At 35.5% G+C, this 24,478-nt stretch overlaps 1 protein-coding gene across 2 annotated transcripts in view; it reads right to left on the bottom strand.

Annotated features, from left to right (window-relative positions):
* Positions 1-24,478, bottom strand: part of PRKD3 (protein kinase D3) — a 77,638-nt gene that overhangs the window by 18,658 nt on the left and 34,502 nt on the right. For both annotated transcript variants that reach the window (XM_066378482.1, XM_066378480.1), the window contains 9 exons: positions 23,535-23,692; positions 19,534-19,726; positions 16,237-16,314; positions 12,714-12,897; positions 11,309-11,432; positions 9,156-9,233; positions 7,872-8,148; positions 5,173-5,225; positions 3,509-3,581 (listed from right to left, as the gene is read on the bottom strand). In XM_066378482.1, the coding sequence (XP_066234579.1) occupies positions 3,509-3,581; positions 5,173-5,225; positions 7,872-8,148; positions 9,156-9,233; positions 11,309-11,432; positions 12,714-12,897; positions 16,237-16,314; positions 19,534-19,726; positions 23,535-23,692 (1,218 nt within the window). The remainder of the gene's footprint in view (positions 1-3,508; positions 3,582-5,172; positions 5,226-7,871; positions 8,149-9,155; positions 9,234-11,308; positions 11,433-12,713; positions 12,898-16,236; positions 16,315-19,533; positions 19,727-23,534; positions 23,693-24,478) is intronic.

Below are 24,478 nucleotides of genomic sequence, written 5' to 3'. Positions count from 1 at the left end.
ACTGATGAATATTCTAAGTCACAGAGCAAACAGTAGACAAATGGTGCCATTTGTGTTGGAAAATCAGTAGGACACATACTTTAGTACAAGCCTACAGAGCCCAACATAAACTTCAAACCATTTATTTTTCCCACACAAGTATCTTTATGTATGAGCTACAGAAAGAGATAAAATAAGGCTATTGTAAAACTAATTTTCTTATTTATTTTTTAATTAAATTTGTTGGGATGACATTGGTTAATAGAATTATATAGGTTTCAAGTGTACATTTTTCTATGATACCTTATCTGTATATTGCATTGTATGCTCAACACCCAAAATCAAACCATCTTAAAACTAATTTTCTTATAGAGAACAGAAAAACTATAGAAAAAATCAATAAAACAAGGAGCTGGTTCTTTGAAAAGATCAACAAAATTGACAAACCCTTGGCAAGACTCACCAAGGAAAAAAGACACAGGACTCAAATAAATAAAATCCAAAATGAAAGAGGAGAGATCACCACAGACATCATAGATATACAAAGAATTATTGTAGAATACGATGAAAAATTATATGCCACCAAATACAACAATCTAGAAGAAATGGATAAATTCCTAGAACAATACAACCTTCCTAGACTGAGTCATGAAGAAGCGGAAAGCCTAAACAGACCAATCAGCAGGGAGGAAATAGAAAAAACTATTAAAAACCTCCCCAAAAATAAAAGTCCAGGCCCAGACGGTTATACTAGTGAATTCTATCAAACATTCAAAGAAGACTTGGTTCCTATTCTACTCAAAGTCTTCCAAAAAATTGAAGAAGAAGCAATACTTCCAAACACATTTTATGAGGCCAACATAACCCTCATACCAAAACCTGGCAAGGATGGCACAAAGAAAGAAAACTACAGACCAATATCTCTAATGAATACAGATGCTAAAATACTAAACAAAATACTGGCAAACCGAATACAACAACATATTAAAAAAATAATACATCATGATCAAGTGGGATTCATCCCAGAATCTCAAGGATGGTTCAACATACGCAAAAACGGTTAACGTAATACACCATATCAACAAAACAAAGAACAAAAACCACATGATCTTATCAATAGATGCAGAAAAGGCTTTTGATAAAATACAACACAATTTTATGTTTAAGACTCTCAACAAAATGGGTATAGAAGGAAAATATCTCAACATGATAAAGGCCATATATGATAAACCATCAGCCACCATCATATTAAACGGCATAAAACTGAGGAATTTCTACCTTAAATCAGGAACAAGACAGGGTTGTCCACTCTCTCCACTCTTATTTAACGTGGTGCTAGAAGTTCTGGCCAGAGCAATCAGACAAGACAAAGAAATAAAAGGCATCCATATCGGAAAAGAAGTAAAGGTATCACTTTTTGCTGATGATATGATCCTATACATCGAAAACCCGAAGGACTCCACAAAAAGATTATTAGAAACAATAAACCAATACAGTAAGGTCGCAGGATACAAAATTAACATACAAAAGTCCAGAGCCTTTCTATATGCCAACAATGAAATATTAGAAAACGAACTCAAAAAAATAATCCCCTTCACGATTGCAACAACAACAAAAAAAATACCTAGGAATAAACATAACAAAGAATGTAAAGGACCTATATAACGAAAACTACAAGGCATTATTAAGAGAAATAGAAAAAGACACAATGAGATGGAAAAATATTCCTTGTTCTTGGATAGGAAGAATAAATATAATTAAAATGGCCATATTACCCAAAGCAATATATAAATTTAATGCAATTCCCATCAAAATTCCTATGAGATTTTTTAAAGAAATGGAACAAAAAATCATCAGATTTATATGGAACTATAAAAAACCCCGAATAGCCAAAACAATCCTAAGGAAAAAGAATGAAGCTGGGGGCAGTACAATACCTGACTTTAAACTATATTATAGGGCCACGATAATCAAAACAGCATGGTATTGGCAGAAAAATAGACACTCAGACCAATGGAACAGAATAGAAAGCCCAGAAATAAAACCACATATATATGGTCAAATAATCTTTGATAAGGGGGCCAACAACACACAATGGAGTAAAGAAAGCCTCTTCAACAAATGGTGTTGGGAAAACTGGAAAGCCACATGCAAAAGAATGAAACTCGACTACAGTTTGTCCCCTGGTACTAAAATTAATTCAAAATGGATCAAAGACCTAAATATAAGACCTGAAACAATAAAATACATAGAAGAAGACATAGGTACTAAAATCATGGACCTGGGTTTTAAAGAACATTTTATGAACTTGACTCCAATGGCAAGAGAAGTGAAGGCAAAGATAAATGAATGGGACTACATCAGAATAAAAAGTTTTTGCTCAGCAAGAGAAACTGATACAAAATAAACAGACAGCCAACTAAATGGGAAATGATATTTTCAAACAACAGCTCAGATAAGGGCCTAATATCCAAAATTTACAAAGAACTCATAAAACTCAACAACAAACAAACAATCCAATAAAAAAATGGGAAGAGGACATGAACAGACACTTCTCCCAGGAAGAAATACAAATGGCCAACAGATATATGAAGAGATGCTCAGCTTCATTAGTTATTAGAGAAATGCAAATCAAAACTACAATGAGATACCACCTCACCCCTGTTAGATTAGCTATTATCAACAAGACGGGTAATAGCAAATGTTGGAGAGGCTGCGGAGAAAAGGGAACTCTCATCCACTGTTGGTGGGACTGTAAAGTAGTACAACCATTATGGAGGAAAGTATGGTGGTTCCTCAAAAAACTGCAAATAGAACCACCTTATGACCCAGCAATCCCTCTACTGGGTATATACCCCAAAACCTCAGAAACATTGATACGTAAAGACACATGTAGCCCCATGTTCATTGCAGCACTGTTCACAGTGGCCAAGACATGGAAACAACCAAAAAGCCCTTCAATAGAAGACGGGATAAAGAAGATGTGGCACATATACACTATGGAATACTACTCAGCCATAAGAAATGATGACATCAGATCATTTACAGCAAAATGGTGGGATCTTGATAACATTATACGGAGTGAAATAAGTAAATCAGAAAAAAACAAGAACTACATGATTCCATACATTGGTGGAACATAAAAACGAGACTAAGAGACATGGACAAGAGTGTGGTGGTTACCAGGGGTGGGGGGAGGGAGGACATGGGAGGGAGGGAGGGTGAGAGTTAGGGGGAGGGGGAGGGGCACAGAGAACTAGATAGAGGGAGGCGGAGGACAATCTGACTTTGGGCGAGGGGTATGCAACATAATTTAATGACAAAATAACCTAGACATGTTTTCTTTGAATATATGTACCCTGATTTATTAATGTCATCCCATTATCATTAATAAAAATTTATTAAAAAAAAACCTAATTTTCTTAATCTTTCTCTTAATTTATGTGACAAGGCGTAACAGCTGGCAGATGTTTTAAATGTTCAGTTTTTCTATAGTATGTGCAATATACAAATGGCTACAGTCACTTACCTCCATAAACGATGCCAAATTGGCCTGAACCAAGCACCTCATCTGCAAAGATCTGGTAAACAGTACTGATGTCCTATTCGGGAAAGAGTAATCAGTAACTATAATTTACCTTTACAAAGTAATGTCAACATCTCTGACACTTTTCATTCAAACACTTACATATATTTTTGTTTTTATCACACAGGCAATTAATTTTCATAACAATATTTTATAAAACATAGGCATTCTATTTCCTAGAATATTAAGCCTAGTTTTCATACTATCACTTTCAATATACAAATATAAGGTCTACCGGAAAGTTCTGTCCGTTTCTATCACAACGTTTTGACACATAAGCACACGTTTATTTGGCGCATGTGTGCCTCTCTATTTTTATCTATTAATGTATACATACTGACGTAGCAAATTAACTAAAACAAAGTTGATTCACGTTAGTCTTATGTGTGAAGTGATAGTGTACCCATGGCTACTAATAAAGTTCATTTACGCCACTGTAATTTTTACGAATTTCAACAAGGAAGAAATGCTACAGAAGCATGTCTGTCGCATCCACCATATTCCCCGGACTTATCACCCTCCGACTATCACTTGTTTTTGTCCTTACAAAATTTTTTGAAGGGCAAAAAATTCAAAAATGAAGAAGATATCAAACAAGCACTGGTTCAATTTTTCGCATCAAAAGATAAAACATTTTTCAAAAATGGGATATACAAATTGCCCTCATGCTGGCAAGAAATCATTAATAATAATGACAATTATATTATTTAATAAAGTTTATTGACGGTAAGAAAAATTTGTATTTTGTTTTATTCCAAAATCGGACAGAACTTTCCGGTAGACCTTATATATTCTATAAGAAGACCTTTGGGAAAAACACTTTGAATAAAAAGAAATCTCATATTTATTAAGTAGTGATCTATAAAAAGTAAATTAACATAAAAAGTTAATAACTTTTACCTATTTTACCATTTGATTTGGGAAAATACTCTCAAAAGGTTCATATTATTATGATTAGGCTAATTTGGAAAGACTGATGAAAGGATATGTATGAAAAAGTGTATAACTCAAATACACTCCTCAATTTTAACCCTTCCCTCATCCTTCCTTCCTTTCTTTTTTTACCAGTAGTGGTGGTGGTGGTTGTTGTCAGAAAAGTCTTCAGGGGAGGGAGGGCACTCTCTAATGACACTGATAGCTCTTCAGTGACTGTTACTCCTTCTGTTTGGGTACCAGTCTTCCAGAAGCTGGGGACATTTTATCTTGTTTACTGTTACATTCCTAGCCAGTGCCTATGTCATGGAAGTCACTCAAATAATTTAGCCTCATCGGCCTCAATTTCTTCATTGGTAAAGTGGTTATAATAACCTATCTCACTAGATTTCTAAGTAATTAAATGAAGATATATACAAAGTGTCAAGATATCCACTGTCTGATACATAAAAATCAGTATCACTGACTCCTGAACAATGTGGGGGGGAGGGGCACCACATCTATGCAGTTGAAAATCATGTATTACTCTGAGTCCCTCAAAACTTAACTACTACTGGCCCTTCGTATCTGAGGATTCAACCAACTGCAGAACAAAAATACTGTTTTCACTCTGTAGTTGGCTGAATCCATGAATGTAAACCCGAGGATACAAAGGAAGGGTGATTTTTACTTACCACATTCTCCTGGATCTGACAGTTAGATACAGAGATACTGGTAGACAAATCCTCTGTAAAATATAAGAATGATGTATGAGAAAAGAACAAAGCTGTTAGTACATGACTTAACAATAGTAATATTTACTGACATGTGAATGGCCAAAGTATATTATATTGAAAACACTGGCTAATATTCAGTTAATATAATGTAATACTTGTTTAAAAAAATTTAAACAACACTAATCCAGGAAGAGAAAACTGGTTCAATCATATATGACACATCCATACAAAGGAGTACTATCTAAACACTCAATAGTATCGAGCTATAAGCGCTGAATCAGAAAGCTATCCATGACACATCATTAAGTGAAAAGGGTAAGCTGCAGGGTAGCAGAATTTGAATTAAAAACAAAAATATGATTACTTCTTGTGAATGAGAGCTGGGGCTTGGAAACAAACATTTTAGTCTTTATATGCTTCTGTACTGTATTTTTTAAAACACAGAAAGCATACGCATTACTTTAATAAAAAATTTAAAAATTAGCATATCTATACAATGACACTGAAATATATCTTATATTAAATAGTGGATAAAAGCAAGTTGCAAAAAGAACACAGAATGACCACATGTTTGGTAAAAATAAAAATATGACTATACAGTACAGATGGTATAGGTCTCCTTCCCCCAATCCCTCCCCAAACCAATACATATACACCCAACTACTAATAAGGATTTTCTGAGAATAGAAATAGGAATGGGGGGGAGTGTTTTATGTGTATAGGGAGTACTTCCTGATTTTATATATTTCTAGAAAATTTAAATGTTTGTATTACTTTGGGAAGGAAAGGAAGTAATTAACAAGAAAAAAAGGGAAACATGGAAAGTAAACAAAAGAATATAAATCAAATATCTAGACCCTTAAAGACAACTCGAATAAACAAGATAGGAAATTGCCTTTATAATCCCAAATATAAAAATACAAAACTTCATTACTAAGGAAATGAGTTATGATGTAAGCAAACTATACATCATAATAAGTAAACAACTGTCAAAAACTTTATTTTAAGTCAATTTAAAAGTATATCCAATATTGAATATTAATGAAACAAACAAAACACATTAATAACAAATTAATGTGTCTAAAACTCTGCTTTTCAGTAGTTTCAGTTTCCCAGTTTCAGTTAGCAGTTACTTTGTTTCAAAGGTCTCCACCAGTTTTCATTTCTATTGCTTCCTGGGAGAACTCTGCTCCAGACAGGTTGTTAAAAGAACAGCAAAAGCAGCAGCAACACAGTAAAACATCACTAATGTGTCAGAAACTGTGCTAAGTGAATAAAGTGCATTTATTATCCCCACTTTAGGGGACTGCAGAGGCCAAGATCACATAGATAGTAAGCGGCAGGACTGGGGTTTCATTCTCCAGAATTCTCACTTATCCCTTCTCCAATTCTGCTTTTAGGAACCCTTAACCCCAGAGGAGGTCTATGGATGGGTCTGAGAAATTCCAAAATAAACATAAAATTTTTGTGTATGTACCTATGTTATATTGGGAAAAAGGTTCATGATTTTAATTAAAATATATTATAGTTCTGTCTAAAAGTACCTCCAAACTTAAGGAGTACTGTGAATATCCATTTATTTACCTTCTAATAATACTACACACCAAACATGTTCATGGTCATCGGCTTTGTCCCTTTGACCACACTTGTCTCCCCAACCAGAGAACACTACCCGCTCCACGTCTGTCATTTACCCCTGCCTGTTCTAACCTACCTGAGACCCAAGCTCAAAGTCCTACTCAGGTTCTTCAACTCCGAAGTCTCTGTTCACTCTCCCTACTGATACTGGAGATCTTCAAGTAATTAAAATTCATTACTCATTTCTGCACTCTTCTGTTATGCACCACCCCACACTTGTGTATGTATGTTCAATCTCATTAAATAACCTTTAAAATTTCTGATTTTCTTTTGTATTCTAGCTCAGGGCCTAGCATAAGGCCAAGAATAGTTGTACTAAATAATAGAGCCAGACTGAAATAAACTATATTTAGAAACTGGTTGATACCTGTTTCAATTTAAATATATCTAATAAATGGATTATGTTTCCCCATAAATAAAATAATGCCAATGGAGGGAAAGTGCCATTATTCTATGGCTTTCTGAGTAAGTGTTCACTTGAACATTTATCAAATTTTGTTGGTACGAAGGACATATGTTTCAATAATGTTTTAAATATTTCTGAATGTTTTCATTCAGTTAAAAGAAATAGAGCATTTCTGATGTCACAGATTTCCCAAATGTGATGTGAACTGTAACACACTTCATGGCCCATTACATCCTACCATGAAGCAAAATACTAAAACTAGTATTCAATCTGAGGATTCGGGGATACCAAACACTGTCATATACCTTATAGGTCCTCCTTCATCTGATCTTGAGAACCCTATAAAGAAGGTACTGTTACAATACTTGTCTTAAGATCACTAGCAAGTTGGCCAAGCCAGAACTTAAATGTAGAAAGGCTCTAAACTAGCTAAAGGGGATGGTATATGTACACAATAACCAATATAACTATATAAAGGAATTAACTAATGGTATTGGTTATACTAGACAAAGCTTAAAATGAACATTAAAAATACATACAGAAAACATCACCACACCATAAAATGCTTAAGAACAAAGGAGAAAAAAAAGCCATGGACAGGCTTATTGCTTACTGTGATCTTTCCCTTGCCCTGGAGAAGTGCAAACACTGGCTTGAGGGGTAACAGGCATGAGAGCTTGGCGAATTGCTTTTTCCCAGCTCTGTGCTACATCGAGTCCAACTCCCGCGGCAGCAAGAACAGGATTGTGAGAGCTGTCCCCATTGTTCTCACCAACAAAGTATACCATAGTATCAGTGATGATTTCAAAACAGTGTGGGTTGCTGCCTTGTGAAATGTTTGTGAAATCTTGTGGTGAAGATATGCGGAGAATTTCTGAAAGTGGAATTTCCTAAAGTAAAAAATTAAGCATTGGAAAATATAAACATCTTTATTTTCAAAAATACTAAACAATCAAAGATATGCATTTCTAATAAATGCTATTAAGATGACCACAAGTATGTGGCCCATGGAACACACAGTCAAGTCTCATGACAGTATCTGCCCTGAAGACATGCAGGTCCAGCAAGACCGGGGCCGAGCATGAGTATAACAGTCAGTGGCTCAGGCCTAACACAGGTCATTAGAATATAGGGAAGGAGAGGGCTCAGGAACCTAGTGGCCGCTATATCTAATACTTACCACTTTTCAACATTAAATCAACAACTACTTCTCTACTGGCTGCTGTCTGCAAGATATGTATTATATCCCCAAAAGGAGTACAAAGCAGAAATAACAGCAGCAAATTAGAATGTTAGTGTAGGTGGTTTAAGCCCTCCATCCTGGTTCTGTCCATAACTGTAACAATTATTTCGGTTCGGTCCACTTTCTACGGCAAAAAACATTATTTAAAAAATTCCAACTAATTTCAAGTCATTTGTTTCTATTCTCTTTCCTTCTGATACAATTCCCACACTTACAATCCTGTTGGTGTCAGTCAGTGACATGGCAAAATGGGAAGCAAGCCAAGCAAAGACTACTAGACAGAGTAGATGAAGAGCCCAAAGGAACACCTGGGAATTGGGACCTAAGGTGACATGGAAGGTGAGGCAAGGATCTTGTGAGTTTCTGAATAGTTTAATCTAAGTCATAGCACCAGAAGTAAAGCAGCAGCAACCTGATAAGCAAACTAAAAACAAAGAAACACACAACAAAAAACCTCTGGTGGCAGAACGGCTGTGGGGGTGAGAGAGACGGGTGGACAGGCTCTCCACCCAGGAACTGAACAGTGGCTCCTATACACTCAGGTGGGCAGAGTCGTAACAGGTGTACTCCACTATGACAACGAATGAACATTTTTCAGATATACTTGGAAAATATGTTAATGTACATATATTTTGAAAAATATGGAATCTTTACCTTATAATACTTTGATCCAGATTCGTTTTGAAACAATGTCAGACATTTGCTGTCAAGTCTCCAATAGTGCCTCTTTCTCTATAAAATAAAGATAAAACTGTGAAGTTCAAAATAATGATTCCTCCAAAGTACCTTTCCTTTTCCTTCCATTTCTATTCATAAATTTATACTTTTAAATAGGTTTAAAATTCATGAGGTTCAAAATTCTAAAAATATATACTATACATATATAGTATACTCCCACCATTGCTCATATCTCAATCCTACCCTTAAGTACAGACAAGCAATGTTACAAAGTTTGGGGAATCCTTATAGAGAAGTTTACGTGTGCACACACAAATACTTATGTAAAATAGACAAACATTTAATTTACCTATAGGCTAAATTTCTAAAGGTTGGCTTGCTGGGTTAAAATACGTGCACATATAACTTTGTCTGACACCATTAAATTATCCTACATAAAATTTGACGCAATTTAAAGATGAGTTGGCAACATGAGAATTCCTGTTTACTCACACCTTCTCAAATAATGTATATTATTAAACTTTCTGATCTTTGCTGTACTGATAAAAACTGGCATTCAGTGAAATTTTAAACTGTATTTTAAGATCAAGCTCTTAGTTTAAGAGTCATTTGTATTTCCTTGTCTCTGAACTCTGTTCACTGGCTTTTCACTTAGTAATATGTATTTAGGGTTCCTCCATGTCTTTTCATGGCCTTTTAGCTCTTTGCTTTTTAGTTCTGAATAGTATTCCATTGTCTGGATGTACCACAGTTTACTTATCATTTACCTACTGTAGACCACCTGACTGCTTCCAAGTTTTAGCAATTAAGAATAAAGCTACTATAAACATCCATATGCAGGTTTTTAAAATTAATTTTTTGAGAGAGATGGAGGAGAGCAAGAGAAAGAGAGAGACACTGATTTGTTGTTCCATCTATTTATGCATTCATCAGTAAATCAGTGTATGTTCTCTGACTGGGGATCAAACCTACAATCTTGGCGTGTCAGGATGACACTCCAACTGAGCTACCAGGCCAGGGCCATATGCAGGGTTTTATATGGATATAATTTTTTACCTTCTTAGGGTAAATAGCAAAGAATTTGACAGCTGGATCACATGATATGAACATCTTTAGTTTTGTAGGAAACTGCCAAACTGTCTTCCAAAGTGGCTGTATCATTTTGCATTCCCATTAGCAAAGAATGAAAGTGACTATTATTCTATATTCTTGCCAACATTTGGTGTGGTCAGTGTTGTGGAATTTAAACATTCTAACAGGTGTACAGTGGTATCTTGTTTTAATTTGAATTTCCCCAATGACATATAGAGCATCTTTTCACGTGCTTATTTGCCATCTGTGTATTTTCAATGATGAGGTATGTTTGAAAGTCTTGGGCCCATTTTTTAATCACCTTGTCTCTTACTCTTGAGTTTTAAGAGGTTTTTTGCATATTTTGGAGAATAGTCTTTTATCAAATATCTCCTTTGCAAATATTGTCTTCTAGTTTTGTGGCTTATCTTTCCATTCTCTTGACATTGTCTTTCATAGACCATAAGTTTTTAATTTTAATAAAGTTCGGTGTATTAGCCTGACCAGGCAGTGGCGCAGTGGATAGAGCATCGGACTGGGACGTGGAAGACCCAAGTTCGAAACCCTGAGGTCGCCAGCTTGAGCACAGGCTCATCAGCTTGAGCACAGGGTCACTGGCTTGAGCAAGGGGTCACTTGCTCTGCTGTAGTGCCCCCCCATCAAGGCACATCCGAGAAAGTAATCAATGAACAACTAAGGAGACTAAGGAGGCACAACGAAGAACTGATGCTTCTCTTCTCTCTCCCTTCCTGTCTGTCTGTCCCTATCCGTCCCTCTCTCTGTCTCTGTCACACAAAAATAAATACAGTTCTGTGTACTGATTATTTCTGTCATAGGTTATGCATTTGGTGTTGCAAAGGGTTATGTAAACAGTCTATCCTTAGACCCTTTTTGAATCTCTACTGCTCTGCCAGTTTATGAAACAATACATTAAATACTATGCCTTTTAAAAATTCTTTACAAATATATATAGCTCACTGTCATTTTGATTTAAAAACGCACAGAACAAAGCACATAACGAAGTCACACTCCCATACTCGGTGTCTGTGACCACTGACCAGGGTGTCCCTGCTGGTGCAGTGGACCATCCACCCCTCCTTCACCATCGTGCTGCTCTTCCTCTTCGTGTGCTTGATGGACTGCACGACCCTCATTAGTGGAATGTTATTGCTTGTTGATGGACTAAAAAATATTTAATATTTATGATAAACATTGATAACTTAAATGAAAAAAAATCACATACATACTATAAGTTAATTAAGCCCCTTTAAAGATAATGAGCTAAAATTTCTTAAAATATCTTAGGAAGAAAAACAACAGCTAACCCTGGTATGCTGATACATACTAAGTTGATTTATAAAAGATTATGGTAACAGTGTAAGTCCTCATTATTTGTCATAAATATTTTCTGGAGGTCATAAAATATAAGAAAACAATGAACAGAGCAGAAAGAATCCTCTCCAATTAGGTCTGGACCCTGAAGAGACCCGTTTGGGATTGCTGCTGAGAAAGCTTCCTGCCCTTGGCATCATGAGAAATCAGTAAGTTCACAACCAGGCAAAAAGCCAGTATACCTATACTCAAATTCTCATGGTTCAAATGTCAAATTTCATTGTTCATGTTGTTAGCAAAGAGTACTTCTAGTAGAAGATAGTGAAAAGAAATGTACAGATATTAAGAAAATAAATAATGTAATGAGTTAAATCAGGTAATATTGAAACACAGGTCACTAACGATGTAGCTAGAGAAAAGCTATTTGGGGAATATGTATAAAAAAACACTTTTTGAATTTGAGTCTCAAATAGTTAATACTTTCTCTTAAAACTGTCAAGTATTCATGCATAGGAAATTACATTCTCTCAATAGTCTCCAAATTGAATAAACAAGCTTTAGTTAACCATGATAAGATAATAATGGCTATAATTTAAGAATAAGCCAAGCTGAATAAATGACAACCCAGTTATGCGAGATTGATAAGGACCCATTCCTTTAAATACCTCTTTCTTGCCAGTGAAAAACAAAATCTGCCAAAATGTTAGTATTCCACGATGAAGTAGTACATCCCATAGGGCTATATATACAAAATACTGAATTTCTGTTAACACATGGGATATTCTAGAACCAGGTCACGTGCCTGTGTGCAGGCTGTGCGAAGCCGGTTGCTAACTGGTAGTTCGATTCTTGCACCTGGTGGGAGCGGTTCCACAGCTAGATATCACATCTTGATTACATTTAAATAAAGCATCTTTCTCTAAGAAAACAGAATTCTTATACCTTTCCATCTTGAATGGATGGCAAAAGGGATATTACTGTGGTGCATGTAAAAGAATTAGCCAAAATTTATTTAGATTTTAAATTACATTTTTGGTTCCACTGAAAGAGATGTGGCTCTTTCTTCATTAATGGAGCTCTTGGATCGACCTTGCATTCGGCAGTAGCTTGCAATATCTACATATGTATTACCTGATTGTTTTAACAGCTTCTTCATCTCTTTCCACATCCAGATCAGAGGGATCCAGGAAGAACATTTTATCTTCCGGGGGCGATGTTTCTTCTGTGTCATCCAAGCCCCTGCTCCCATCACTGTTCATGTCACTGCTGTCAATGTCCATGGGCATATCTGATTCTGTTCCCAGACTGGACGGTTCTGGCAAAGTTTTAAATGAATTTCAGAGTTTTAGACTAATAGGATATAAATATATCTAAATAGAGACAGTGTATTAAAAGTGAAAAGAAATGTTTTAAAACTCTTAAATGACAATGCAGGAAAATATCTTTATGATTTAGGATAAAGAATTATTTCTTAAGGAAGATGATAAATGCACAAACCATATGGAAAAATATATTTGATTTGATATTAGATTTTTAATTTCTGTATGAGAAAAGATGCTAGAAGCAAAGTAAAAGATTAGTCACCACTATTATACTACTGGTCAATTATTTTCTACATGAGTCCAAGGCAATTCAATGTAAAAAGAGTCAACGATCTTTTCAATAAACTATACTAGGACAACTGGATAGCTACATGTAAAAATGTGAACCTTACTCAAACCAAATACAAAAGTTAAGTCAATCACAGACCTAAATGTAAGAACTATAAACTCTTAGAAGAGAACACAGGAATAAATAATTGTTAACTTGGATTAGGCAAAGCCTTCTTAGATATCTGTGGCACCAAAAAATGTAAGTGATAAAAGAAAAAGGAAGTAAATTGAACTTCATCAAAATTAAAAACTTCTGTGCTGCAAATGATACCTCAAGAAAGTAAAAAGGCAGCCCACAGAATGAAAGTATTTGCAAATCACATAACAAATTAAGAATCTGTGACCAGAATATTTAAAGGACTACTACAATTCAATAAAAAGATAACCTAGTTACATGGGCAAAATACCAAAACAGATATTTCTCCAAAGCAGATGTATAAATGACCAATAAATATATGAAAAGACGTGCAATATCAATTAGCTATCAGGGAAATGCAAATCAAAACCACGAGATATCACTTCATACGCACTAGGATGGCAATGATCAAAATAACAGACAAATGACAAGAGGTGGCGAGGATGCAGAGAAATTAGAATCCTTAACTGGCAGGAATGTAAATAGTACAGCTGCTTTGGAACAGTTTGGCAGTCCTCAAAATGTTAAACACGAAGTTTACCATGACTCAACAATTCCACTACTAGGTATCCTACCCAAGTGAAATGAAAACATATGTCCACAGAAATTATGCTCACATGTTCATAGCAGCATTATTCATAATAAGCCCAAAGTGGACACAACTCAAATGTCCACTGACTGGTGAATGGATAAGTAAAATGCAGTATATTCATGCAGAGGAATATTAGTCATCCATAAAAAGAATGAAATACTAATATATGTTGTAATGTGGCTAAACCCTGAAAACATTCTGCTAAGTGAAAGAAACCAGTCACAAAAGACTACATGTTATATGATTCCATTTATATGAAAAGTCTAGAATAGACAAGCCAACAGAAATAGAAATATGATTAGTGGCTGTCAGGGGCTAGTAGGAAAGAGTGAATGAAAAATGACTACTAATGGATATAAAGTTTCTTTGCATGGTGATGAAAATGTTCTAAGATTAGACTGTAGTGACAGCTGCATAACTTTGTGAATAAAGTGGGTGAAGGTTAAGGTATGCAAATTATATCTCAATAAAGCTGCTTATAAAATGATAAGCCAGCAATTAAGAAAAGGAGTTTGCATCAACTATAACTGACAAAGAATAAGGTAGAATTACCAACAACTTCTGCAAATCAATAACAAATAAACAGAAAAATGAACAGAATATGTAAACTTGCAGTTTGTAGTGGAAAAACTCCTAAATAACCAGTAACATTTGAAAATGTTTAAATTCATCAGTGTACAGATAAATACACATTAAAATAAATATAATGTTTTATATCCTTTTGTCATAGGTATAAAAGTGCAAAATACATAAAAAGACTTCAGTAATATAGAAAAAGGAGATAACCAATCACATTCTGCCAGTGGGTTAAACAGCAACATGCCTTAAGAGAAAATGTTAAACCCTTAAGGAGTATAATTTCCATCCCTTATGCTTTTCCTCCTACAGAACTACTTACATTCAATTTTTACCAGTTATGGAAATTTTAAAGAAAAATTATGCTGAAAGTTTAGTCATGAATCTTTCCTTCTAAAAAAGGTAATCCTTCCTTCTAAAAAAGGTAATCACTTTAATCTTGAAAAGAGAAAAAAATGGCAAAAATGGAGAAATGTTTAGCTAATGATTATGTAATGGAGAAAGAGACAGGGAGGATGTACTATGTGGTCTAGTAACTACAGACTAAGAAGTCATATGGGCTTCAAATCCCAACTCTGCCACTTAATGGTTGTATTTCCTAGGTAAATTATTTAGTATCTTTGTGCCTAAGTTAACTTATACCTATAAGTACTTACTGTAAGTACTTACTTCAAAGGGTTGTTCTTAAGTTTAAAGCTCAATATATGTAAAGAATTTAGAACAGTGCCTGGCATATATATACTGCTCACAAAAATTAGGGGATCAGGGAATGTGCAGATACTCCAGTACTTTCAGCCTTTTGTATAGCGCATTTTCACCAATGAAATAAAAGTTGTTTTTGCAACTCATTTGCATAATTGAACAACTTTCTTAGACTTTTCATTTGCTTTTCTGATGGTTCCCTCCCCCCAAGTGAGAAGTGGGGAGGCAGAGAGACAGACTCCCACATGCGCCCAACCATAATCCACCCAGCATGCCCACCAGGGGGCAATGCTCTGCCTATCTGGGTTGCTCTGTTGCAACCGGAGCCATTCTAGCACCTGAGGTGGAGGTCATGGAGCTGTCCTCAGTGCCCGGGCCCACTTTGCTCCAATGGAGCCTTGGCTGCAGGAGGGGAAGAGAGAGACAGAGAAAGGAGAGGGGGAAGGGTGGAGAAGCAGATGGGCATTTCTCCTGTGTGCCCTGGCTGAGAATCAAACCCGGGCCTTCCACACACCAGAAAAACCCTTCCACACGCCGGGCCGACGCTCTACTGCTGAGCCAACCAGACAGGGCTCTGATGTTCTTGTTTAATAAAAATACAATCAAATGCTTCTTTTTTTATTGCTTCATATTCATTTTGAAATATCCCCTAATTTTTATAAGCAATCAGTAAATATTAGAAGTATGAAATAGTTCTAGTGACAACAATAGGGTTTTCAAATAAGTCTCTTCTCATCTAAAGATGAATGAAGATCTGCAGCACTATTTGCTACATTAGACTATAAAATGGAAGGTGGCTAAAGGATATATGGGAAGACATAATTATTAATAAACATATACCATTACTAATCTTTGTATTTTGCTTGATTATTGAATCAGGAAAAAAATCAAAGTGGAAAAGTAAAATAAAATATGCAAATAGTCGTATACAAAGATAATATTCAAAAGAATTGTGATCTTTTCTAATCTTATGAAAATTAAGAAAAAGAATTTTACCTCCATTGAAAGTCACCTCTCCAAGGCAGTCCCTTGGTACTTTTGATGCACAGCGCTTATGGCAGTTAAATTTGCAATCTAAAATAAAATATTCATCTTACTAATTTATGCAAAAAGTCAGGCAACATTAGATATTATAAAAAACTTGTTTTGAATCACTCACAAATAAGAGTATTAGAAATGACAATGACAATAAATGTTCTTCTACTACGAACTCAGCACTCAGATTAATGGTCTGGTTTCAAATTCCAAGGCCACCCCTTAACAGTTATTTTAACTCATCAGGGCTGTTTCTTTATCTGTACAATGATATTAAAATGTCATTGGCAAGTCTGTGTTTCTTTCCCTTCCCTTATATCACATTCATTATTCCAAATACCTCTGAAGTGTTTCTCAGGTTAAATTCCTTTCCAATACATGTCAGGCCTTATTTTCAATTTCTAATTATTAGGACCTAGTACATATGCAGAAAAGAGACTGAGATTCCACAACCAGTTGTTAGGAATTAGTGAGGGCTTTCCCATACAACCTTATAATGAAGGCCTGAGCTTCTCATGTACTAGGTCTTCCATTTATCTATCATGGTTCTTTCCTGCCTCCAGAGTTGACAGCACTGCAGATCACTGTCAGGTACAAGCTGTTCAATATTACTCTGAAACTCAGTGGTTTTCAAACTATGGTCCCCAGAGCAGCAGCAGCAGCAGCAGCAGCTGAGAACTTGTTAGAAATGCAAATTCTTGGGCCCTACCCCAACCTACTACCATTAGCAGCTCTGGGAGTAGAGCTGAGAAATGTGTGATTTAATAACTTCTTTAGGTAATGCTAAAATTGAAACCCACTGCTTTAACTACTGTCTAACACCACCTTTGAAATACTTTACCAGCAATAATTTCAAGTCTTGACTAAAAGAAAAATCCCTTTGCCTGATCTGTAGTGGCACAGTGGATAAAGCATTGACCTGGAATGCTGAGGTTGCCTGGTCAAGGCACATACGAGAAGCAACTACGTACTATGACTTGATGCTTTCCGCCACCCCCACCCCCCGCCTTCTATCAATATCTCTTTCACTCTCTCTCTCCTCCCTCAAAAATCACTAATAAAATCTGAAAAAAAAAGTATATAAAATTAATAATTTGTTGGACGATAAAACTTGCATATAACACTATCTTTTTCAATGAGAGGCTCTGGGAAAATACATACATATTAATACATTGCATATATCTTAAATAATTCATTTTTTTAAATTCAGAAAGTCTGCAAATTGTAAAAATAACAAGGTTTCCATTTTCCCTTTGAAAAATGTAGAGCCAAATTTGGGGCCCATCTGCAGCAACTATGTAGATTCTGAGGGCAGGCATTTTCATTTCTCTGTATTCCTACCCATTTTTAAAAATGTTTATTTTATTAATTTTAGAGAGAGAGAGGGACAGGAACATAAAGCTGCTCCTGCATGAGTCTCCGACTGGGGCCCGAACCAGCAACCTCTGCGCTCCGGAACAACTCGCCAACCAACCAAGCTATCCTGCTAGGGCCCTACCCATGTTTCTAATACTTTGTTTATGCTTTCTTATATTTTATATATGCTCCCAAGTTGTCTTGTGGTTTTAAAAATAGTAAAAAATAAATAGATTACTGAGTGAATAAATGAATAGCTATTCCTGGAACTGCATTTTTTTCTCAGATAATCCAGCATAACTGTTTTATCTTAACTAAATTTTTTTTGTTCTTAGCAAAAGTGATAAGTATTTTAATTTTTAAGCATTTTAATTCATATTATAAAAATACAAAAATTACTGAAGTAAATTCTGATTGTTTTTGAATGATAACCAAAATAACTAGAAATAGAACCAACTATTTTCTGAACTAATATAATCACAAAACATTATCCTTTAAGAGCTGTAAGTAGTTCAACTAATCAACCAGTGGCAGAGTTAAATAATTTTATTTCAAAATTCATTAATTTGCAAAGTTATTTTAGTTCCTCTACAAAATAGTGTACTTTTCTGCATATGGTTTTAGAATGTTTCTGTTCTGCTCAGCAGAACCGCACTATTTTACTACCTATGCGAAGATTATATGCTGGCTAGAATTTGTACATCTGTTATTAATGTTCTTTCCCAAAACATTCCTTGGTGGCTGCTTGCCAATACACTTTAGTGTTGATACTTTAAAGTATTAACATATATTAACTCATATTCAAAAGTAAGCTGTTGAAATAAAATTTTAACATGTAATTACGCCTGCCTGATGGTTATTAAATACTTGACAACAAATGTACAACCTGTTTTCCATTTGATGTTCCCCTATGCTGTCATATTTTACCAAGAAAATTTTCTTTTCTTATATACTTAAGTTTAATTTCTATATAATTACTTGATTTTGTAAACAGAATTTATTGTTGCAAAGACCTCAACTTACAATGGCTTATTTAGATAAACTAATTTATTCAATTCTACAAATTTCAAATACTTTTATATAAAAAGGTATGGTACCAAGAACTGTTAAAATAATCACATGAAAAATAAGTATATAAGATTATAGAAAGATTACTTATCATTTTCTGGCTTAATGATTAATAACGCATTTAAACTCTCTGCTTTGGTTTTCACACTATTGTATGGCATTGCTGAAAAGGCATAAAATTAAAAAAAGATAAAATCATCTTTTAAGAGCATAAAAACATTATATAACTATAAGAAAAGTTATTTCATTATTCTGGTAAAAACTTGATTCATTGAGATGTTTCTGGAATAGGATCACAGTGCTTCGGGTTAGCATCCAAATATGGGTGGTCCCCAGTACAAGTGGCTTCTGCTACATACATTATATCTGTTTCAGGAATGATAGTTTTTATACAACTCTCCTAGCTACATAATTAAAAACAAACAAGCAAAAAAAAACCTCTCTTGTAGTGTGTATGAATATGTAATGAAAAAATGAAAGCATTATTTTATATCTTAGGTAGTGTCTAAGATATAAAATTTGAGTTTAACTAAACTCAAATATCAGCTTACCTGCTTACTATTTGCAAATATTAAGCAGCCATACCCCAGAGATCCAAATTCTAATTTTTCTATTTATATTCTAATATTATTTTAGCATAGTTCCTGGTATATAGTACACATACTGCAGACAGTAGTAGTAGTCGTAAGTATGTGTGTGTATCCTCTTTCTTTTTTAAGTTAACAACTATGAGACCCATTTCTTCACTTAATGTTTCAAAATATAAATATTTTAAACCTATAATTGCTAACAAAACAGATATAAATTTTACTTAAGGAAAACATCCAATCCTACCTTTACACTGCATTCCTTGGCGAAAGAGGCCTTTCAGTAACCGCTTGCAGTACTGGCATATTGTGGGACGGGTGTAAGAGTGGACAGCAAACGTGTGCGGGACCTTCACTCTGCACATCACCATCTTCTCCATCCATATTGGACGACCACTCCAAGAAGGAATTCTCTTACTTGGTTCTTGGTGAACATGTGACTAAAACATAAGTAATTTCCATAAGTTTAAGTCAATATTAAAAATAAAATATTAAGAGCAGGGCTTGACCACAAAAGTCATTTTTTTTTCAAACACTATAGTCCAAAATCTAAAAACGTGGATCTCAGCAGTTTCCTTTGGAAGCTTAACCCTTGAGTGAAAAAAATGCAAAATTTCTTTGCTATTTGTGATTTTTAAAAAGGATACTTTCATCCTCATATATATACATTCACTGATTAGTTATTTGCCAGGCACATACGGCATTTTTCAAATAAAAAACAAACCCCTAAAATCAATTTATAACAGATGTTCAAATCCCTCCAAAAAACTTACCAACAAATTAATTACAGAAAAAGTAAGTTCAGAAAGCGCTATTACTGTACATGTTAAATTACTGAACACAGTATCTGAAAATATTTCTAAACAAGTTAATTTTTCAAACTTATTTTAAATAAAATATGTATATAAAAATTTAAGTCTAATTAATGATAATATAAACAATGGCAGATACAAAACTAAAACAACTTTACCCACAGTAATTATGCTTTAAGAAGTGCCTTGATCTTTTAACTGTTTTCCAGTTATTTAGATTTCTCCTTTTTTTTGAGCAAAAAAGAAAATTAAAGGTGTTGATTAAAAATTTTTGTGTAAAAAAAATTTTTTGTGTAACCTGAAGTATAAGTGGAGTTTTGCAACTATGGCTCTTTCTATATATACAAAAGAAATAATCAAATTATATGTCAGTTCAATGTGGCCCATCCCATTTATTCAACGTTGATTACCATAGGCCAGTCCTGACTCTATATGTATGGGGGATACAAAAATGAACATAGTCCATGTTCTAAAGCACAAAATTCAAATACCTAACTATTTTCTAGATGAATTACAGATTTTATTGTAGCTACTTGCATCTTCATTGCTAGAACTGAGGTCCTGAGATCTTTCACATGCTTTCTATAACTAGTAATGTCTGTAACTCAGAAAAGCTGTCATTCTACACTGATATGATATGTTCAACCAAAGAAGGAAAAGAAGCCAGAGGAATGAATCGAGAGATTAGTATAAGGAAGGAAGAAAGAAAAGAATGGGGGTGGTGGTGGTTATTTTGAAGAAAGTAGGAAGAAGGAAAAGAAGAAAAAAGGGAAAGGCAGATGAATGGAGAACACCATAAAAAGAATACAAATATAGCCTCTGATGGATAGTTTTTCACTAATACGTAGGCAGAAATGTTCTAAAATGAATTCTGAAGTAGTTTAAGTGAAGTACAGAAAGAATGTCAATATCCAAACCAAACCTGCATGCTGTATCTTCCCAAGGTGTCCTGCTCTAGTCTCACCCATCCTACATCAACGCTGTTATATATGGAGCATCTTCAGTAAAAGGAGCCCCACAGTGATTCTGCAAAGCTAACAAAGCCAGTGGGAACCAGAAACAGATGTTTTAGGCCTTTGTTCATCCCTCCCTCCCTATTCTAATGGTGACTCAACCTCTGCTTTTGCTATTTTCATTGTGTCTCAAAATTTAAAACACACAAGATGGAATAAGACTAATTTAGCCAGTCATCATCAAATATATAAGATATCCCTATAACAGATATATTTCCTAACAGATCCCTTCACATGACTGCCAATGGCCAGTTAGTGATCGTGCTTTGTCAGGTCCCACTGGGGCCAGGGTTTCTGGGACATGGTACAGAACATGTGTGCGAGGACTGTGCCACAGCGTGAAGTCTGGCACAACAGAACTCAGGAGGCTCTCATTGTGCAGCCACGTGGGAGTTAGTTCCTCTCTTTGCTTCAGATCTGAGGCTGTTCCCCTCTCCTCAGTGCCATCTCCTCTGTCCCTCCAGTGTCTTCTTTTCCCACACTTCCTTCCTGATTGTCCTCCCTGAGCTCTTCTCTCACTGTACCTTCTTTCTGAGACTGCATGCATGGACTGACATCCTACTCTACAATTTCTACTTGTTCTAAATACTCTGCACAATCTAACAATTCAAACATGTCACTCTACTCCTTATACTTACTTATGGAATTTTCTTTTTTTTTTTTTTTTTTTAAATTATTTATTTATTTATTCATTTTTAGAGAGGAGAGGGAGAGACAGGGAGAGAAGAGACAGAGAGAGAGAAGGAGCGGAGGAGCTGGAAGCATCAAATCCCAAATGTGCCTTGACCAGGCAAGCCCAGGGTTTCGAACCGGCGAACTCAGCATTTCCAGGTCGACGCTTTATCCACTGCGCCACCACAGGCCAGGCAGAATTTTCTTCATCAGACTAAAACATAAGCTAATGAATTAAAATGTAATGCGTTGGCCTGGCCTGTGGTGGTGTAGTGGGTAAAATGTCGACCTGGAACGCTGAGGTTGCCAGTTTGAAGCCCTGGGCTTGCCTGGTCAAGGCACATGTGACAAGCAATCAATTAGCAACTAAAGTGAAGCAGCTATGAGTTGATACTTCTCACTCCTCCTCTCCTCTCTCTGTAAAATCAATAAATAAAATCTTAAAAACAAAATATAATGCCTTATTCATCTGCTTTGGCCTGTTATTTCCTAATCTAGTAATACCCAACTAAGGGTAGCTGGCATACCAAAATCATTTGTAGAGCTCTTAAAAAGATATATCTGTATTCTACAGTCCCCATTCCTAGCTAAGTTTCCTGAGCAGTTCCATGTACAAAATACACTAACTATACTAGTACCAATCTTTTCCCAAGTTCTTGCATATGTTTTAATTCACTATTCTCAGTTCTATGTCTTCTTCTACTTTAAAAATCTCACACTGGGGCTAAACAATATGTAAACATAAGAGATTTTTGTGAAAGAATTTAACAAGCTTTTACCCTGGTGTCTCTGTTTACAAAAATCTTGTAACTAGGGTATCATGAAAATAGCCCAATGGCTTGATTTTACCATTCATTTTCAGAAGATCAAAGGATTTATAAAAGCAACTAAATTATAAGATTGTACCCTACAAACAAAAATGATTTTAAAATACTATCAAATAGCAAGAAAGTTATTTCTTCCTTGATCTATTACTTTTACACTTGAGGAGTACAATATATAAAAAAGTAATTTATTTAAAAATAATCAGTTCTGGGTATAATTCTAATATCACTTATTAATTTGCCCTATGATTTCAGTAAAGTCACTTGACCAGTCTGAGTCTCAGCTGTCTCATGGTCTATAGATAAACTGACTTATCTCACTGGAATACTGAGTATACCTACTAAGTACCAGGTAATGCGCTGGGCATGGTGGGACACCCAAAGACATGAACATCACCCTACCCACACTATCAGGAAGTCTGAAAGTGTTACATGGCATTCAGAAAATAAAATAACTTCTAGTAAGAGGAAAGTCAGGAAAGGTAGCTGTTTAGGTACATCTGGAAAAAACACTCAGGATAGAGAAGAGCAAAGGTTAAGGGGAACAAGGTATGTTCAAGGAATGTCGAATAGTACAGATATCAGAAACATAGAACATATAAAGGCTTCCTGGTGGGGAGTTGTGTATTAAGCTGCAGTGTAACAAGACGGTACAAATGTAGTGTGTAATATGAAGTAAAGTATGGAGATCAGGAATAGGGATTCTGGTTAAGAGGCTAATGCAGTGAGGTTCAAGTGATAATATGATCCCAAAGTATACAAAATGCAGTTCATTACCCTGTCTCCATAACACATTTTAAGCTTCTTAATTGCAGGAATCTTCCCGTTCTTTAGTATAAAACTTATGTTCTAAAATGAGGTCATAAACCCTGTACAAGATAAGGAATAACCAGTACGGTGCCGTTCTTATTACCATAGAATACCCACCTCTTCATTGGGAAGGGCAATGTATTCAGTTTGTAGAGGTCTTGGGACTGAGAGGCCAGGTCCTGGCAGAGACACATTCGACAGACGCCTCTTTCTTACTCCACTACAGTTATTTGGGATCTTGAAGGCGCATCGTTTATGATAATTTAATCCACAGCCTAAATATATTTTAAAAGGTAAAAAAAAAAAAAGAAAAAAAAAACTTTACTTCCATGTTACATAAAAAAACAGGTGCTTCTTTTATTTATTTTCTCTGGCAGCAATAGTTAACCAAATAAAGAACCCAAATGGGGCCCTGGCCGGTTGGCTTAGTGGTAGAGCGTCAGCCTGGCATGCGGGAGTCCCAGGTTCGATTCCCGGCCAGGGCACACAGGAGAAGCACCCATCTGCTTCTCTACCCATCCCCCTCTCCTTCCTCTCTGTCTCTCTCTTCCCCTCCTGCAGCCAAGGCTCCATTGGAGCAAAGTTGGCCCGGGCGCTGAGGATGGCTCTGTGGCCTCTGCCTCAGGCGCTAGAATGGCTCTGGTTGCAACAGAGCAATGCCCCAGATGGGCAGAGCATCGCCCCCTGGTGGGCGTGCCGGGTGGATCCTGGTTGGGAGCATGTGGGAGTCTGTCTGACTGCCTCCCTGTTTCCAACTTCAGAAAAATACAAAAAAAAAAAAAAAAAAAAAAAAAAAAAAGAAAGAAAGAAAGAAAGAAAAAGAACCCAGATGGCAGGCTGAATGGAAGCTAAAAAATTCAAGAAAAGGAAATATATAAGGTTTATTTAGAAAGGTTAAGTTAGCCAGAGTGGTAAATCTTGAACCATGGTCCCCAAGTGTGACAGCTCCTGAGAATTTGTTGGAAATGTAAATCACTGAGCTCTGCCCTAGACCTAATGAATCACAAACTCTGGGGATGAGGCTTAGCAAGTATGTTTTAACAAGTCCTCAAAGTGATTCT

This window comes from Saccopteryx leptura, chromosome 3 (genome assembly GCF_036850995.1).
Source record: "Saccopteryx leptura isolate mSacLep1 chromosome 3, mSacLep1_pri_phased_curated, whole genome shotgun sequence".
In the NCBI taxonomy this organism is placed as follows: Eukaryota; Metazoa; Chordata; class Mammalia; order Chiroptera; family Emballonuridae; genus Saccopteryx; species Saccopteryx leptura.
This window is presented reverse-complemented; position numbering and strand designations above follow the sequence as displayed.